The sequence below is a fragment of the Sarcophilus harrisii genome, chromosome 4 (genome assembly GCF_902635505.1).
Source record: "Sarcophilus harrisii chromosome 4, mSarHar1.11, whole genome shotgun sequence".
Classification (NCBI taxonomy): Eukaryota; Metazoa; Chordata; class Mammalia; order Dasyuromorphia; family Dasyuridae; genus Sarcophilus; species Sarcophilus harrisii.
Genome location: NC_045429.1, coordinates 224,545,657 through 224,565,428, shown reverse-complemented (window position 1 = coordinate 224,565,428; position 19,772 = coordinate 224,545,657). Strand labels below are relative to the sequence as shown.

The following is a 19,772-nucleotide window of genomic DNA, read 5'->3' as shown; positions in this document are numbered from 1 at the left end:
GTGGTGCAATGGATAAAACAGTAGACCTGGAGTCAGGAAAACCTAAGTTATATGATCACCGATAAGTCACTTGATGTTGTTTGCCTCAGTTTCTCATCTATAAAATGAGGTGGAGAAGGAAATGGCAGTTTACCAGTATTCCCAAGAAAACTTCAAACAAAGTCATGACAGTTGGAAGTGATTGAAAAATGAGCAATAGATATTCCTTCCAGTTCTAAATTTATGAACAATTCATGAAAATCTATGAACAATTCAGACAAATGAGACATGTTTATCATTTTTAATACTTATAAAATACTTCAAATTTATGCCATCTGAGATTTAGAACTGAGTTAATAGGATTATTACATTCTTGTTTCTCAAAGTTCAAGTCCTCCAGTTCAAATGTTCTTTGAAAAATCTATCTAGTTAATCTTTTGAAATCCTGGGGAAAACATGTAGGGTCATTATTATTTCTTCCCTAATCTCTTACTTAAAGGTTGGTACTTTCTACAATGGGCCAAGAGAAGCTCACTTCTCAACTATGACAAATCCTCTTCCCCCTTAGCAAAAAAAAAAAAATTTAATTTAAATTTAAAAAAAAAAAAGGGTAGAACTATAATCTAGACTTTGACTAAACACATTCAAATTTGCATTCAATTTGCCTAAGATTATCTCTTACTTCACAGCCTTAGGCAATGAAAGATGCTCAATTTCTTTTATATTTTTTTAAACTGACTTTTTGCAGAGATAACCATATTTAGAAATAAATATCAACATTCAAACCACCTGAGCTGTGCCAGATCTTAAACTATATTATAAAGCAGCGGTCATCAAAACCATTTGGTATTGGCTAAGAAATAGAGAAGTTGATCAGTGAAAAAGGTTAGGTTCACAGGACAAAATATCAATGACCATAGCAATCTAATTTACAAACCCAAAGACCCCAGCTTTTGGGATAAGCACTATTTGACAAAAACTGCTGGAAAAATTGAAAACTAGTATGTCAGAAACTAGACACTGACCCACACCTAACACCATATACCAAGATAAAGTTGAGATGGGTTCATGATTTAGACATAAAGAGTGATATCATAAGCAAATTAGAAGAACATAGAATAGTTTACCTCTCAGATCTGTAAAGGAGGAAGGAATTGGAGACTAATGAAGAACTGGAGCTCATTATTGATCACAAAATAGATAATTTTGATTGTATGAAGGTAAAAAGATTTTATACAAACAAAACTAATGCAGACAAGGTTAGAAAGGAAGCAGTAAATTGGGAAAACATTTTTACATTCAAAGGTTCTGATAAAGGCTTCTTTTCTAAAATATATAGAGAATTGATTCAAATTTATAAGAATTCAAGTCATTCTCCAACTGACAAATGGTCAAAGGATATGAATAGCCAATTTTCAGATGAAGAAATTAAACTATCTCTAATCATATGAAAAGGTACTCTAACTCACTACTAATCAGAGAAATGCAAATTAAGACAACTATGAGGTACCATTATACACTTCTCAGATTGGCTAAGATGACAGGAAAAGATAATAATGAATGTTGGATGGGATTTGGGAAAACTGGGACACTGATACATTGTTGGTGAAGTTGTGAAGCAATCCAATAATTCTAGAAAGCAAGTTGGACCTATATTCATAAAGTTATTAAATAGTGCACACTTTTGATATGGCAGTGTTACTCCTGGGCTTGTATCCCAAAGAGATCTTAAAGGAGAGAAAGGGACACACTTGTGCAAAAAATGCTTGTGGCAGCCCTTTTTGTAATAGCAAGAAACTGGAAACTGAGTGGATGCCCATCAGCTGGAGAATGGCTGAATAAGTTATGATAAATGAATGTTATGGCATATTATTGTTCTATAAGAAATGATCAACAGGATGATTTCAGAGAGGCCTGGAGAGCCTCTCTAAAAAACGCTCATTGTACATGGCAACAGCAAGATTATACAATGATCAATTCTAAAGGACATGGCTCTTTTCAATAATGAGACAATTCAGGCCAGTTCCAATGATCTTGTAATGAAGAGAGCCATCTGTACCCAGAGAGAGGACTGTGGGAACTGAGTGTGGATGACAACATAGCATTTTCACTTCTTTTGTTGTTGCTTGCTTGAATTTTGTTTTCTTTCTCATTTTTTTTTCCTTTTTTGATCTAATCTTTTTTGTACAGCAAGATAGTTGTATAAATACATATGCCTATATTGGATTTACATATATTTTTACCATGTCTGACATATTTATTGGATTAGTTGCCATCTAGGAGAGAAGGGGGGGGGGGGGCTAGAAGAAAGAAAGTAGAACACAATGTTTTGGAAGGGTCAATGGTGAAAAATTATACTTGCATGTGTTTTGAAAATAAAAAGCTTCAATAAAAAAAAATTTCAGACCCTCTGAAACCTTATAACCTATTAGGCTAGTACAGTTAAACTGAAATATCAAAAGATTCAGAAACTCAAAGTAACCAAAAAGGATACAAGATTGAATATTGAAAAAGGCATCAACAAAGAAAGATTACAGGGGAAATATTTTTGGTTTTTTTCCTTATTCCTCCTCACCCAATCTCAAACCCAAATTCTGGGTTTGTTTACTACAACCAACCCAGAGTCCATAGCCCAAAGGAATAGGAGGCTCAGCAGCTCCAGTGGGACAGCACCCTCCCAATCTTCAAGATCTGGAAAAGCTCACTGAAAATTTAGTAACATCAACCAATTTTTATCAGATCTTCATACTGTAAGTCTAGACCTAGTAAGTAGAACTTAACAAGGGCAGCTATGAGGCAGTGTGTTACAATAATGGTGCAGAGCAATAGTTCTGGAATCAAAGATTTTGTGGTTCTATCTTTTCAGTCATGTTCAACTTTTTGTGATCCCATTTGGGATTTTCTTGGCAAAGATACTGGAGGGCTGATTTGAACTCGGGAAGATGGGTATGCCTGACTTCAGTCCCAGTACTCCTCCACTAGGCACCTAACCACCCTGGAACCAGAGGACCTGGATTCAAATTCTGCCTCTGTGTGGTTATGACTTGTCTGACTTTAGACAAATCTCTTAATTTCTCTGGATTTCAAGTTTCCTTAGCTGTTAAATTAAGGGATTGGTGACATCTAAAGTCTCAAGTCTATATCTACAATCCTAAAATATGCTTTCAATTTCTTGGGAATCAACTCCCTATTAGCCATTTTTGTTTTCTATTTTCTAGTTCAAATATTATGTTTAATAGATAACACAGAAGCAAATTAGGAGTTAAGGAGACCTAAATCTGAGATAAGATAGCATTAATCAGATTGATTAAGATGAAAAGAAAAATGACATGCTGGAAGGGATATGAAAAAACTGGGACCATAATGCATTGTTGGTAAATTTATGAATTGGTCCCACCAATCTGGAGAACCATTTGAAATTATGTCCAAAGGGCTAAAAAACTGTATACCCTTTGACTCAGCAATCCTACTGAAGGTCTATGTCTCAGAGGTCAAAGAAAAAGAAAAAGAATCAATATATACAAAAATATTTATAGCAGTTCTTTTTGTGATAACAAAAGAACTGGAAATTGAAAGCATGCCTATCAATTGGGGAATGACTGAACACAGCACTTCAAGATTTTGAATTACAGACTTAGAAGGCGTGAGAAAGGGAACAAGTTTTATTAAGGTACTTTCTATGTGTATTCCAAAAAAATCCAAGAAAAAGAAAAAAATCTAAATGTATAAAAATATACCAGTTCTTTTTGCGGTAGAAAAGAATTGGAAATTGAAAAGATGCCCATCAATTGAGGAATAAATGAACAAGTTGTGTTATATGACTGTGATGGAATTCTATCATGTTATATGAAATAGCAAGCAAGATGCTTTCAGAAAATCCTGGAAAGACTTAAATGAACTGATGCAAAGTAAAGTGAATAGAACCAAAACACTACGCAGTAACAATAATATTCTATCAATGAACAACTATGAAAGACTTAGCTCCACTGATCAAGACAATAGTCCAAGACAATTCCAAAGGACCCATGGTGAAAAATGCTATCTACTGTCAGAGACAGAACTGATGAACTCTGAGAAGTGACTGAATCATACTTTTTTCTTTATTTTTCTTGTGTTTCTGAGGAGGGGCACTAGAAACTAGAAAACTAGAAAGAACTAGAAAAAGGGGGAAATTGTAAATTTTTTCTTCATTTTTTTATTTATTTAAAACTAAATATAAAATAAGAAAAAAAAAAAACAGAAAAAGAAAAAGAAAAAGAAAATGGGGAGAAAAAAACTGTCATGAACCCAGTAGAACATCAGAAAGAATTCAATATGTAACAACAGATGTCCATTTCAAGAAAGCATATATAACAACAGAAGAGATTATATATCCATGACTGTCTACCTTTCCTAATTTTTTAAATGAATATTTTTAAAGATTTTTTTAAAGTAATGGGGAACTTCTTAATGAAATATATATATATATATATGCACACCAAAAAAGGGAAGCTATGATCAACTAAATCAAGGCTACATCCTCATTGAGCATTTTTTTCTCTGTTCTGAATATTTTTTCCATTGTTGCAACTAAGCAAATTTCCTTCCAAGACAAATATTTGTATATTTCTAACACATAAAACTTAACTGACAAAAAGTCTACAAATGTTTCATTTTGTCCCAATGTCAAATCATCTGGTACCAGACCAACTTGGATCAACTCTAGTCTACCACCCCTCCTACACGGTGACCCATCAGCCTTATCCCTTCTTCCAGCCTCTCCTGTTTTCTCCAAGATAGCTAATAAAAAAACAGAATAAAATAAAATAAAAACATTTTGTTATTTTTGCCTTTCCTCCTGTGCCTCACTGCATTCTAAGTTTGAGCACACCATACACTATTTTTATGGGATCCTGACATATTTTTATATTCACCCCATTCATTAACTTTGTTGTACTTTTGTACTTGTACTTCATGTCCTTCTGTACTATGTCTTTCTAAAGCATGATAAGCTAATGGATTCCTTAAACAATGTTCCCTTTTCCTCTTCCTCAGAACTGCTTCTCTTTATATCTTCTAAATTTCATTTTTGAGAACTATCCATCTCTCCTCAGCTGGCTCTTCCCTACTGAACTTCATATCTTGGTCCTCATCTATTCTGTCTCTGAACAAATATATACCATAGAAAAAATTCAGATTATGTGATGATGAATTCAGTCAAAGGCTGCAACCCTATGGATAATCACATAGGGAACAAAAGCAAAAAATGGTTATCACCTCACTTTCCTCATTTGTAGAAGAACTGGGCTGGACTAACGGTTTCTAGGTTTCTACAATCCCTTTTATTTTTTTTTTTTTTTGTTCTTTTCTTTTTTTTTCTTTCTTTTTTTTTTTTTATTTAATAGCCTTTTATTTACAGGATATATACATGGGTAACTTTACAGCATTAACAATTGCCAGACCTCTTGTTCCAATTTTTCACCTCTTACCCCCCCACCCCCTCCCCTAAATGGCAGGATGACCAGTAGATGTTAAATATATACAATCCCTTTTAATTATTGCATTTATGATCTGTACTAGGCTCTCTGATTCTGCATCATCTTTTATGTCCTCTTCAGAGAACAGAAAAGTGTTGTGTTCTCTTCTTTAAAATATAATCGTTCTCTGGGAGCAGGTTTCTTGGGGGAGCTTCTGGAGGCAACCTTAGTTTCAGTTCAAATCAATAATCACCTCAAATGCAGCCAGCTGTTAAAGTCCAGTCCTTTATTGTCTCTTCCAAAAAAAGCCCAGTTAGTTTTCTTAGAGGCCTATCTCCCTCCTTGGTTCCAGGAGCTCTTGCAGATTGTCTGCCAGCTTCAGCCTCCAGCTTGCTCTGAATCTCCAGTTCTACTGACTCTTGACTGAGGCTCATCCTTTTATATGCTCTTTTAGAAGTGTGAACTCAAAAGTTGACTTCTCCTCCAAGAGAGTGGGATTGTGGGTTCCTGACTTGTGAATCTCCTCCACTGAACTTATGAATCTCATACTGAATCCTGACTCATGAATCTCCCAAAAGTGTGAACTCCAATGAGTACTCAAATACATTAGTGAGCTAGAGAACTTACTAAGTACCATGCTAAATTGTTGACAATCTCACTATATGATGGGAAAAAAATCCTCAAAGAAATGAAAAAGACTACATGTGGCTGAAAGAATGTTCTCTTTGAAGAGGAGGTACAATTGGAAGAGCAATGACATTTGCAGACACAGCACCTGCCCTGCCCTTGATGCTTATTACCTGTGTGAAACTCATCTGTAAAACGAATGGGCAGGATTAGATGGACCTTAGGTCCCTTAGAGTCAGCCAGGTGGTGCAGTGGATAAAACACTGAGTCTAGAGACAGGAAGATCTGAATTCAAATGTGGCCTCCAACACTTACAAGATGTGTGATCCTGGGCAAGTCACTTAACCTGTTTGCCTTGTTCCCCTCAACTGCAAAACAAGGGTAGTCAATAGCACTTTCCAAGGTTCCTGTAGGAATTAAAGGAGGTAATATTTATAAAGGGCTTAGCACAGTCCTGACTCTGTGTAAAGTAAATGGTTATTACCCTCCTTCCCCTTCCATTCATACTATTTATCTATCCAAATGAAAAGAGAAGTTGACAATATTTGGTAGTGAATTAATTTCATTTTGGGGCTAAAAGTCAATATAGAAAGCCATTTCATAGGATATTTGGTCACCTTGTCTTCCAGTTCTTACAATGAGCATAATTAGATAAGGAGTCCACCACAACAATTTTAGAAGCCTAGGTGAAAATATCTGTTCCAGATGTTTAAGTAGAGAAATTGCAAAAAGAACTTGACAAGATCCTCCAAAACAAATCAACCTACAGATTAATATAGGTGGGTATAAAAGTTATTATGGTTAATGGTTAAAAATGGTTAAAAAAAAAAAATAGAAAATGTGATTTTTGCATTAGGAAATTAAAAAAAAACTCTTGTTGATTAATGAAAAGGCTTATGACTCTGTATCAGAAGTACTTTTTTCAATAAAGCATAAGAAAATATTGTTCTTGTTGAGCAATGATCATCATAGAAAATAACATTGATTCAGAATCAGCAATATCTGATGCACCAATAGAAAATAATCAGCCAGACTCTTATCAAATATAAAGGAATCCATGCTAGAAGTGATGTCATGATATGTCCAAGTTCACACAGAAAGTTAGAGCTAGAATTTGAATCCAGATCTTCAAAAACCAAATCTAGTATTCTCTCAATTGCAGCCTATTTTTTTCCTTTGGAGAAGCCCATCCACAATGGGTAGTACCAGGAAACTAACTGTGATTTACAGGATTTTAAATCTAAAACTGGAAAGAACCTCAAAAGTCATCAGATCCAACCTCCTCCTTTTCAAAATGAGAAAAGTGAACTCTAGAGAGATGGTGAAGTCCAAGGAATTCTACACTACGGCACTTTATTCTCCTTTGGAGAACACCATACACTCTGTATAGCACCAAGAATCTTAATGGAATCAGAAGTAGAAGAAACTCAAAAGGTTTTTTTAGTTGAGTGGCCTAGATCATGGAATATTCTATTCCTACATTGTGGTGACAAAGAAATTTCCAAGGAAGGTTCCTGTTGGGTGCTGTCAGCAGGAGTTAAGCCACGAGTTAGGAGAAGGGATATTATACAGATGGAGCAACCTACTAATCGACCTCTTTGCCATGTTAATACCAAATTACAAAATGCACAATTGAGAGTTTCAATTTAAAAAGCAATGGAAACAGATGTCCTTTAAAGAGAAAACAAAATAAAAATCTGAGTCTGGGATCCCTCCCAGCTTTTCCAGTTCTGTACATTCTCAAAAAAGGTAAAAAATGGAGAATATCCCTAATTGCACCATCTTCAACGATGACCTTAAGTTAGGGGTAGAAACTGAATCTGTGATTCTATCCACGTAGTTTACTCCAGAATGAGGAAAATCCACTTGCAGGTCAGCACATTCTCAGCAAATTTCAGTCTTAAAGAGTAGTCTTGGACATTAAGAGATTAAATCACTTGCCCAGGGTCATGTAGCCAATCAGTGACTGAGACTTGGACCCAGTTCTTTCTGGCTCTTGGGCTGTATCCACTAAGTCATACTATCTCTCTTTAAGTTAAGAACTTAAATATTGAACACTTGTATATCTCTACCTCAAGAAAAACTCTACTTTTTAGACTGTCAGCAATGTTAATAACTCTAACAATAAATAATCAAAATAGGAGGAAACCTAGAATAATCTACTTTGTAGAAAAAGAAATATTCCTTACTATTTTGCATTACCCATAGAACTACAAATATAGAAATGATATCTGGATCAAGTTTTTTTTTCTTCTGGGTCAACTGAAATCTTTACCAACCTTCCTCACAAATACTATCCATTAAAAATAATTAACATTTACACAGTGTTTATTATTATATTATTATTATTGTGCTGTGTTTTACAATTATTATCACATTTGATCCTAGAAAGTAGGGGCAATCATTATCCTCATTTTATAGATGAGGAAACTGAGGCTAGCAGGATTTAAAAGGATTCCACAGCTAATAAGTGTCTGAGGTCACAATGAAACTGAAGTCTTCTTTATTCCAGGCCTGACACTAAATTTACTACACCACCAAGCATTAAATGATGTGACAACTAAACATTTTTAAAGTTTAATAGGACTTTCCTTATTTGAATTATAAATAATTAAGCACTTAAGAAAATGAATGAGAAAGACAAATCTATCTGATATTTACAAATAGACATTCTCTCTTTCCCCTTATCCTTTATCTAGGATGAAAAGTGAGCTGATACTTTGTCTAGTAAGGATGCATCCCACCCTTATCCCTAGGAAAGAGGGACAAAATACCTTAGTCAGGAGCTACCAGTCAGGGTATGCAGTAGTGCTTTATAAAGCATGGAGCAATTTGCACATGATTGGATTTTGCAAATGGACTGAAATGGGAGCACATACACATTCTATCACATTGAAGAAATGGCTATTTCAGTTTTAAAGAGTTACCTAGGACATTGAGAAGCTAAATCACTTGCTTGGGGTCACATACCTGGACAAATGACTTAACCTCTCAATATCTTAGGCAACTATTTAAGACTGAAATAGCAACATTAAGAGCTTCTTTGATTAATGATGCTAAATAGAAGCATCATTACCAATGCTTAACACAAATATTTAGATGACAATAAGTTGAGATTAATGCAGAGATTAAATTCTATGTTTGGCAAAAACCTTAAGATTTATATGAATTGATCCAAAAGAATAACACGAACAATGATTTCAACAATGTAAATAACAAAATCACTAAAAGAAAGCTTGTTTTGCAATCATGTATGACTTCAAGACTCTATCTGGGGTTTTCTTGGCAAAGGTAGTAGAGTAGTTTGCCATTTTCTTCTTCAGCTCATTTACAAATGAGTAAACTGAGGCAAGCTGAGTGAAATGACTTGCTCAAAGTCAAACAGCTACTGAATGTCTGGGGTTGGTCTTTCTGACTTCAGGCTGAGCACTCTATCCATTATGCCATCCAAATGCCCACGAAAAAGGAAACAATGAGTAAATGAAAAACCTTTTAATAGCAGAGAGGTGGGGGAACTACTATGTCAGAATTCTATCCAATAGGATTACCATATGAAATGTGTTTACGCCATTGTTTTTCTTACTCACAAGAAAGGATTTAATCTGGAGGGGAAAGAGAGTTTTTATTTTTCCTCAAGAAATGATCACAACATAAGCATGAAAGACATTAGTAAAACCATTTTTTAAAAGAAAGTAACTTTAAAATGGGCATCTTATTCTAGCTCAAGGAAACAAATGGGTCAGCTTTCATTTGTTCATCATCTTTTTTTACTTTTCATTCCCTTAACATCAATCAAAAAAGCATTTTTAAAGTACCTATTCTATGTTAAACATCATGTGAGATCTTGGTGATACAAATAAAAGAGGAGCCAAGTGGCTGCCCAAAGCACTGGCCCTGGGATCTGGAGGACTCAGATCCTTACTAGTTGTGGGGCCTTGGGCAAGTCACTTCATTCTATTTGCCTCATTTTCCTCATTTGTAAATCACTACAGTATCTCTGTCAAGAAAAACCCAAAATAGAGTCATGAAGTCAGACCTAATTGAAAAATGACAATAAGTACAAATAAAAAGAATGAAAACAAATCCTACCCTCAAGAAGTTTAAATTATAATTGTAACTAAAGAGACATATACAAAAAATACAGAATAAATGTATAATACATTTGCTCTGTAATTTATTTTGAACTTGTTTCCTATATCTGTCAATCAATCAACTAATAATCATATTAGGTATTATATACTAATATATAATTTATTATATACTAGGCATTGGGGTAACAAAGAAGGTGCTCATAATCTAAGAGGAATATAATATAAAAATAATATATATTCAGGCTATATTAAAGATAATCTTGAGGGAAGACACTAAAGATTAAGGAGGACTGGAAAAGGTGAGAGATCTAAGGACATATAGCTTCAATTTCTTCAGTAAAATATTAGGGCATAATTATTATGTAAAAGAGTAAGGGATGGATTTATATTAGGGGTGAGAGGTAAGAAGGGAAGGAAAGGAAGAAAGATTTGAAAACGCTGCTGATAGCCATTCTGGAGAGCAATTTGGAACTATGCTCAAAAAGTTATCAAACTGTGCATATTCTTTGATCCAGCAGTGTTTCTACTGGGCTTATATCCCAAAGAAATCTTAAAGAAGGGAAAGGGACCTGTATGTGCAAGAATGTTTGTGGCAGCCCTGTTTGTAGTAGCCAGAAACTGGAAACTGAGTGGATGCCCATCAATTGGAGAATGGCTGAATAAATTGTGGTATATGATTATTATGGAATATTACTGTTCTGTAAGAAATGACCAGCAGGATGATTTCAGAAAGGCCTGGAGAGACTTACATGAACTGATGCTGAGTGAAATGAGCAGGACCAGGAGATCATTATATACTTCAACAACAATATTATATGATGATCAATTCTGATGGACGTGGCCATCTCCAGCAATGAGATGAGCCCAATCGGTTCCAATAGAGCAGTAATGAATTGAACCAGCTACACCCAGTGAAAGAACTCTGGGAGATGACTATGAACCACTACATAGAATTCCCAATCCCTATATTTTTGTCTGCCTACATTTTTGATTTCCTTCACAGGCTAATTGTACAATATTTCAAAGTCCAATTCTTTTTGTACAGCAAAATAACTGTTTGGACATGTAATACTTATATTGTATTTAATTTATACTTTAACATATTTAACATGCATTGGTCAACCTGCCACCTGGGGGAAAGGATGGAGAGAAGGAGGGGAAAAATTGGAACAAAAGGTTTGGCAATTGTCAATGCTGTAAAATTACCCATGCATATAACTTGTAAATAAAAAGCTATAATTTAAAAAAGAGAGAGAAAGAAAAAGAAAAAGAAAAGAAAATGCTGCTGATACGGGGTGAGAGGGAAGGAGAGAAGGAAAAGAGAGGAAGAAATATTTGAAAATGCTGCTGTTAGGAATGTTTTAGAAAGTAAAGAAAAAAAAAAAAAAGAAATTAAGAAAAGGACTGACTGGGGCAAAAAAAAAAAAACCCCAATGGAATTGCAGTGAATTTGTAGTGAAATTAGTCAACATTCATTTGTTACTTACTCCCATGTGGGAAGAATCAGTAAGGAAAAAACAAAATAGTGAGTTTTGGGAGGAAGAGGGGGAATGGATAACAAAGCAGAATGTCATGGCAAATTGACAAGAATTAAGCGAGCCAGATGGCAACAAACACAAAATGAAGAATAAGTTGAAAGATAAAAGAATTAGAGGGGAATGCTCAAGGAGGAGGATAAGATTGCAGAAGGGCTGGGGGAAAGATAAAACTTTGACTACATCACAGTTGTGTCTAGAATCACTCCTAAGCTGGCAAAAAAATAGATCACCCATTTCTGTTCGAAGAATTCTGCTCAAGACAAAAGTGAAAGAAGGCTAGAAATTCTCAACATGAAAGACAATTGCTCAAGATGATTACTCTTGGCTTTCTTCTTGAAGATTTTAGAAAAATTTAATGCTGGAAGGACCCCATTTAGAGGGTGTAGTAGTAGTGATGAAGGTGGTGGTGGTGGTGGTAGTGGTAATAATAACAGTAATAACAAAAAATAATAATAATAATATTTCAAGTGTTTTATGGGGGTAATGATACTATAATAGGAAAAAAAGGAGGAAAAGAAAGAGAAGAACAGTGAATCATTTTTAAAAAACAGGAGAAAAAAGGAAATTCAGAAAGGGACACAGAAAAATAGGCATGTTAGCATGTTAAATTTGATACAAAAAAATTCTACATAGGAAAAAAACCTATATTACATATATAAAAAGCCCCCTTTTATGTTTTTCTGTTTCGTGAAATGTTCATGTTTGTTGAATTTTATTGTTTATAATAATTTTTTTTAAATAACAAAATACTTTACATACATTAATTTCACTGATCACAACTACCCCATAAAGAAAATGCTTTTACTATATCCATTGTACAGAAAGGATTAAAACTGGACAAGTTAAATGAGTTTTCCTTGGTAACACAATTCCTTAGCATCTGAGGCAAGATTTGAATCTAAATCTAAAAGTCCAACCTATATTCACTATGCTATGGTGTTTTTAGATGTACATAAAGGATAGAGAATGAGCTATGAATCCAGTAATCTAAGAAATAATAATTCAAAAACAATACTTCAAGTACTTTACAGACATAGCAATACTAATATGAATTTTTTTTTTATTTTAAAGGAGGAAAAGAAACAAAAAAAGCAATAAATCATTTAAAAAACAGAATCGAGTATCAGGAAGTTTAGAAAAGGACACAGAAAAAACATACACTTGCACAAATCATTTTTCTTTAATCAATATACACACAAAACCAAAAACCAAGCAAACATATTATTGGTTTCTCACCTGAAAGGAGTTCATATATTGAAGAGAAGGTGGCAAAGAATCATTACTCCTTGATAACATCAACAGTAACTCCAAGCAGGTTTGGGAAGGTAGGACAAGAGAATGGACTCCAATATCATTTTCCCATGAACTGGCAAGCCTAGAACACACCAATATTCACATTTTTATAAATGCTTTTTGATTAGTGAAACTCACAATCTAATATGCAAGAAGAAAAGAGTCAGAGCTAAATGAGTGTCGCAGTTGTGAAAGCAAAGGAAAAACTCAATGATGATATGGAAAAAAAAATTCATATACATGAGCACAATTGAGGGAGCACAGCTGTCCAAGGTATGCCCCCTGTATTGCTAGTAAAAGACAGGACTTAAGCAATTTTTTCCAAGTCATCTGTTCGTTTTCAAAAGTATATGAAGTGTGACTATAAAGTAATAAGAGTGATTCTGTGTACAGCTGGTGGAAATAGCCTCATTACTTCTAGTTACACTTCACATATGTGACACAGAAAGAAAGAAACTAGACTGAAGTCTAAACAGGTAATAGCTACCCCAAAATTCATTTATTAGAATCATGTTTATTCTATAGTGTCAACTATCATATTTATTAAATATTATCTTCACACCAAATACCTACTTTATATGTTTCCCTCTTCACCAATCTCAAAAATTCTAAAATAAAAATACAAGATTTTCTCTTTCTTTTTTTCTTTTTCTTTTCTTTTGCCCCAGAAGGGCTTTCTTAGTGCAAGAGTTCTTAACTTGATAAGTCTGGTAATTTTTTTTTTTTTAATTTTGATTACTTTATTTCAATATAGTTGTTTTCTATTCTAATTCACAGGCAGCTAAGAGATCAATGAACAGGGGGTTGATTTGGAGTCAGGAAGAACCGAGTTCAAACTCTGTCTTGGATGTTTACTAATCATGTGACTCAAGTAATTTAACTTCAATTTTCTGTAGTATAAAACAGGAATACAAATAATAGCTCCCAAATCCCAGGACTGTTGGGAGGATAAAATGAGAACAATTAGAAAGTGCTTTTCAAATCTTAAGGTATTATATAAATGCTATCATCATTACTATTATTACCAATTGTGAGTATTTAATATTAGTCCAAGATAGAGTCTATAGGTTTCACCAGATTCCCAAAGTGGACCATTACACAAAAGAGGTTAAGAACTCCTGACCTACAGGGATTTTTGAAGGATTTTCTTTGTGTTTCTCTGTGTTTAGGTTTGAGGGGGTGGGGTGGAGGTGGGGGGTTGTTGTCTGTTTTGGGGGGAGAGGGGCTTAGGCTTGGGAATTTTTTAAAAGTTCTCATTGCAATAAAATCATAGCTGGAGGTGGTCCACTGTGTACTGCTTGCCTGGAAAGAATCTGTTTTCTCTTTGAAACTGAAAATAATATCTTCCCTGAATGATAGAATTCTAAACTAGAAGGATGAAATGTCTTGAATGACTTTTCCACAGCAGTTTAAATGGAATAGAAAAATGCAATCCTTTTACCTTTAGATGATTATCACCATTATTTGAAATTGTTATAAGAATTTCTAATCATCATTGATCCCTTTAATACTTACCTAATACCTAAAATCAACTAAACTTAATTTTGGAAGATGACTGCTGACAGTGATAGCTGAGAAAATTAAGGAAGGGATAGAGAGAATTAGTTAGAGAACTTTACTGAACAAAAATCCTTTCCCCCTATCTAAAGATGAGCACAAAAGAAACATCTAAAAGGAGGTATCTCCAGCAGCCTTCATTTAACCCAATCCTGGGACCAGGAATAAGGCAACCACATAGCAAATTCAGCTTTCAAAACGAGAACAAAGCAATGAGAGGCGAAACATGGAGCTATGTTTGGGAGAGGGCAAGAGAAGATGACCACTTGCGGCAAGGGTCATGGCATCTTCAAACAAAGAAGCATTTCCCTCTCAGATGGTGTACAAAAGTGATTTGCCTCCTGCTATTCTGGGGATTTATGAGGACTAAAGGGAATTCAATTAATTTCTCCTGAAAGTGTAAGACAGGTACATCTCTTTGTGGAAGGATATAGGAAATATTTCATTGCTTGATTCATTTCTTGTTTCCCCATCCTAACTTAATTTTTTTTTTTTTTTACAGCTGGATTTATATGTTTCTAGAAAGTTTGGCAATAAAATGATACATCAGATAGGGGCTTAAGCCATGGTTTAAATAGTTATTATCCCAAAACAGTTATTTTGAACATCAAAGGAGCCAAGTAGGGTTCTATATATGCAAGCAAATTTCAACCACAACAAGCATTTATTAAGCATTTATGGTGTAAAAATCATTGCTAAATCCTGGAGCAGATACAAAAATTCCCTCCTCCCCACATCATAACAAGTAACTATAATGAGGAATGAATAAATTCATATAGTTTCTGTGTGTGTGTGTCTTCCTAGGAAGACTCTCAAGCATTTATACTGCCTACAATTATTTTAAGTTGAATTTCTCTTTCTATTTCTTCCTGCTAGGTTTTTTGTTCAAATCACTCTGACTTTCAATAGGCCCCAGTCCAAGTCTCTGTTGCTTATTGTTTGAGTTTTGATGGCTTAAAGTGAGCTCAAATAGCAAATGTTTTCTGACTCGGTCCCTTCCAGATTGGTACTTTTGTGTTAGTAAACTAGGCCACCTTTTGTCTCAATTCTAACCTCCTCAGTCCCTGAATGGGCACAGTCTCAGACAAAGTGAGACTTGGGAAAAACCTTAACTTAAAGTTACCCACTGCATCCTGGCCCATTGCCAGTCATCTTTACTGTGATGATTCTGGAGGAAAAAATGAACCTGATGACTTTGCACAGTTCTGCCTCACTCCAATTTAAGAGCTAGTCAAGATATCACCCTTGTGACATCTTTAAGAACAAAAGAGAAACAACAATGAAGAATGAACATAAAAGCATAAAGTGGGCATAATAAAGTAGTAACAGAAAGGGGAAAGAGGGAAGTATACACAAGTATAGACTTAAGTTGGAGGTTTTAACATTAAGTATCAACTGTTAAAAAATAGAGGTCTTCAGAGAAGAGTATTAGTATTTTACAAATACATGTGTATTATACATACCTAAATTTCCCTACAAAGGGACCACTTTCCTGTTAATAACTCTACAAATTGATGACTCTCGAGAGGCTAAAAATGTTTTACTTAAGCTAAGAAATGCTTGCCCTACATAAAGGAATCAAAAACAAGAAGTTGCATGAATTTGCTAATAGCTACTGCATATTTATGTTTAGTCTTGAGCTGTGATATAAAGCCGTCTGTTAAGAGTTTTAAATTGGGGTTTGAGGTTTTTTTCCTTTTTTTTTTTTTGATTGTTTCAAATTCTTTTACACGCTTTCTGCTACGATTTCAAAGAATGACTTTGAAAACACATAGTGTTAATGGCAGAAATAGAAGGGGATAGAAAAGAATGGCAATGAAAGGCAAATATTTAACTTCTTGTTCCATCAATAAAGATCCATAGGATTCGAGGTAAAGGAAAGGCCATTTTTTAAATACTTGCTCTTTACATGCATTTTAAAATGCTTCTTTTTCAGTGGGGCTTAACAGACATATAGCCCTAGGGTTGGAGTCAAAAGACCTAGGTATCAATTATTGACCAGATACTCATTCACTGTTACTGTGGGTAAGTCACTGCAGGTTTCCAGGCCTCCATTTTCTCATGTGTAAAATGATAGGGTTGGACTAGTTAATGACCAACGTCTTTGTCAGTTCTAGCTTTCCTGAGTGCTATTTTCTTATATCTCAAGGCTTCCTTTTTCTCAGACCTGAAATACTAGTCAATCAGCAACTTATTAGCATAAATTCCAGAAGCTTTTTACACTCCTATAATAAACTTTCTTTTTTTATTCAATTTCATTTTATTTTCATTTCCAAATTGTCTCCTTCCTTGACCCCTCCTACAACCCATCAGAAGGCAAGAAGCACAAAACTCATTACAAATATGAAGTCATACAAAACAAATTTCCACATTAGGCATGTTCTTCCCTATAAAAAATTTTTAAAGAGAAAAAATGCTTCAATCCTTTATTTTTAAAATAGATTTTTATTGTTATCTTGTCTTTACAATGCCTAGTTTCCCCATATACCCTTCCATTTATCTTTCCCTGAGAACTATCCCTTATATAAGGTGTTTTTTTTTAAAAGAAAAAAATTCAGTAAGACCAATCAACATATCAAAAAAAGTCTAATATTATGTGCAATGTTTCATACTTATGAACCCCAATCCCTTCAAAGGATAGGAGCAAAAGGAGAGATATCTTCTTATATCACCTATTTGGGATCAAGCTTATTTTTTATAATGTAATAATATTCAATTTTGATTATTTTGTGATGGTTGTCCTTCTCATTTACATCATTAGATGTGCATATTATTTTCCTGGCTCTTATTTGCTTTATTTTGAATCAACTTATTTAAGTCTTTTCATGCTTTCCTGTATTCATCAGGCTTGTTGTTTCTTACAGAACAATAACAGTCCATTATATTCCTGTACATCAGTTTATTTAGCCATTCTCCGATGGATGAACATCACCTTTGTCTTGAGTAAGCTTTCTAAAATACTTTCCAAATCTCTTCTCTCTTCAAGTCATCATTCAAGACATGAGGAAATGAAGGCCATTTGTTGTTAACACCTTCTCCCTAATGCTATTCCTCTTTTTTTTCTCTCCTTCTTTGCTATAGTTTTGGGGGAGGGGCAATTAGGAGGGTACTTAACTTTACCAAAATTAACCTGTCTACTTTTGTCCTTGATTTCCTTTAGAAATGTAATTCTTGGATTTTTTTCTATCCCACACCTACCTCTTTTTCCACCTCTCCTTTATTCCTGTCTTTCTTTCTCTTCCCATCTATTCCCACCCCCATCCCTACCACTGACTATAATCTACAGTCAAATACTGTCTTATTTAAGCCTGTATTTGTTACAATGCAGCTTGGTCCCAATGACATTTAGCCTCTCCATCTTAAAATTTTAGGAGATGAAAATGATTCTCAAAGAAATTAATAAAAATGAATTAAGAAAGTAAAGTTAAACCTGACTGGGAAATTGATATCACTAGTAAAGTTGAATGAATGAATATTTGGAAAGTTGCTGAAAGATCAATCTTCAATGATAAATACAGGCATTTTAGTATTTTGCAAAGCATTGAAAAAGAAGTGAAAAGACCTAGTTTAGTTGGAGTTCTGTAACTGATAAGTTACAATCAGTAACTGATTTGGAACAAATCATTTAACCTCCCTAAACCCAGTTCTTTCATCTTAAGTTGTGGAAGAGAACTGCTTATCTACCCCTCTTATAGGCTATTTTTTTGCAGAATAGCTGAGCAGTATATCACTTTCTTGAGGAACAAGAAGTATCCCCAGGACCTTATATATAATAGGCATTTAATAAATGCTTACTGAATGAACAAATACTTTATTCTAAAAGGTCATGCAGTTGTAAAATTCATTAAAACAAACCTTTAGGTGCTCACACTATGAAAGACACTGTCTTAGGTGCTGAATCTGTATAGCACTTTTATGGGAATGAAGAATGACAAGAAAACAAGATAAGAGAGGATTTAATTAGGAAAGTAAATTCCAGGGTATGTTCAAGAATCAATATATATCCCATCCAAAGTATTCAGATTTATATCAAAATATAGTTATTAGTTATAATTTTTTCAGATTCATTTTTAATAATAGCTTTTATTTTTCAAAATAAATGCAAAAATAGTTTTCAACACTTACCCTGCAAAACTTTGTGTTCCAAATTTTTCTCCCTCCCTCCCCAACTGCCCTCTCCCCTAAACAGCAAGCAATCCAACATAGATTAAACATGTGCAATTCTTCTATACATACTTCCACTATCAATTCATAATAATTGTAAGTTATAAAAGAGGTCCGATCACATATGGTTCAACATTTTTTTAAAGATAAGAATGTAACAATGTAGAAGTGGTTTTTTTTTAATGGTAAAAGATTTAAATAAATTTATAAAATTAATTCAGTTATCCAGAAAATCCAGTTCTCTACTCATTTCTGAGTAACTGGCATGTATTTTTAAAATAGATTATATAATAACCAATAGAACTTAATGAAAATCTTGATAGTGAAGCAATTTACCTCTCCCATTTCATAAATATTAATGTTTTCTTTTGCACTATCCAGGTATTTTTCCCCCTATGAACTACAAAGCCTGTTTTTCCAAAAGTTACAACTTGGCTTTTTTTTTTTTTTAAAGGATGTCGATAGGAACTGATCCTGTGATTTTATTAGTAGAGAGAACATTCAGATAAAGAAATTCCTTCTATCAATGTCGGTCAACATTTCTTCTGTAATTTATAGACTTAGAGAGTTTCCTAGAATCCTAAGAGGTTAAGTAATTTATACAAAGTCATATGACCTATATATATCAGAAGTGAGACTTAAACTCAGGTCTTCCTAGTTTCAACTACACCATATTGTCCCTGTGGCATTTTTAAGTGATTATATTTTTAAATAAATTTTATTGTGTGACTCATGCATATTATGGACCAGTGATGTTTCTCTGCTATGCATTCCCATTGGACCATGTTCATATTTTTATAATTATCTATGAATGATTAACATAAACTTTACTAATGACCTTGACTGACATTTTTGAAAATCTAGAGGCAAGATCCAAAGGCTTTTATATAAGTGAATAGAATAAAATCACCACCTTTTTGAGGGGAAAAAAAAAAGTATTATAAAAGGAGGAAAAAGCTATGCCTTGGATGAGTCCTAGTTCAATGACTTTCAAAGTTTTAAGTTGGAAATACTCTCAAATAATATCAGTACTAAAAGACCAAAATATAGAAAAAGGACCACTGTTT

At 34.0% G+C, this 19,772-nt stretch overlaps 1 protein-coding gene across 1 annotated transcript in view; it reads right to left on the bottom strand.

Annotated features, from left to right (window-relative positions):
- UBE3D (ubiquitin protein ligase E3D) overlaps positions 1–19,772 on the bottom strand; it is a 204,880-nt gene that overhangs the window by 72,010 nt on the left and 113,098 nt on the right. The window contains exon 9 of the mRNA XM_031964590.1: positions 12,928–13,066. Within this exon, the coding sequence (XP_031820450.1) occupies positions 12,928–13,066 (139 nt within the window). The remainder of the gene's footprint in view (positions 1–12,927; positions 13,067–19,772) is intronic.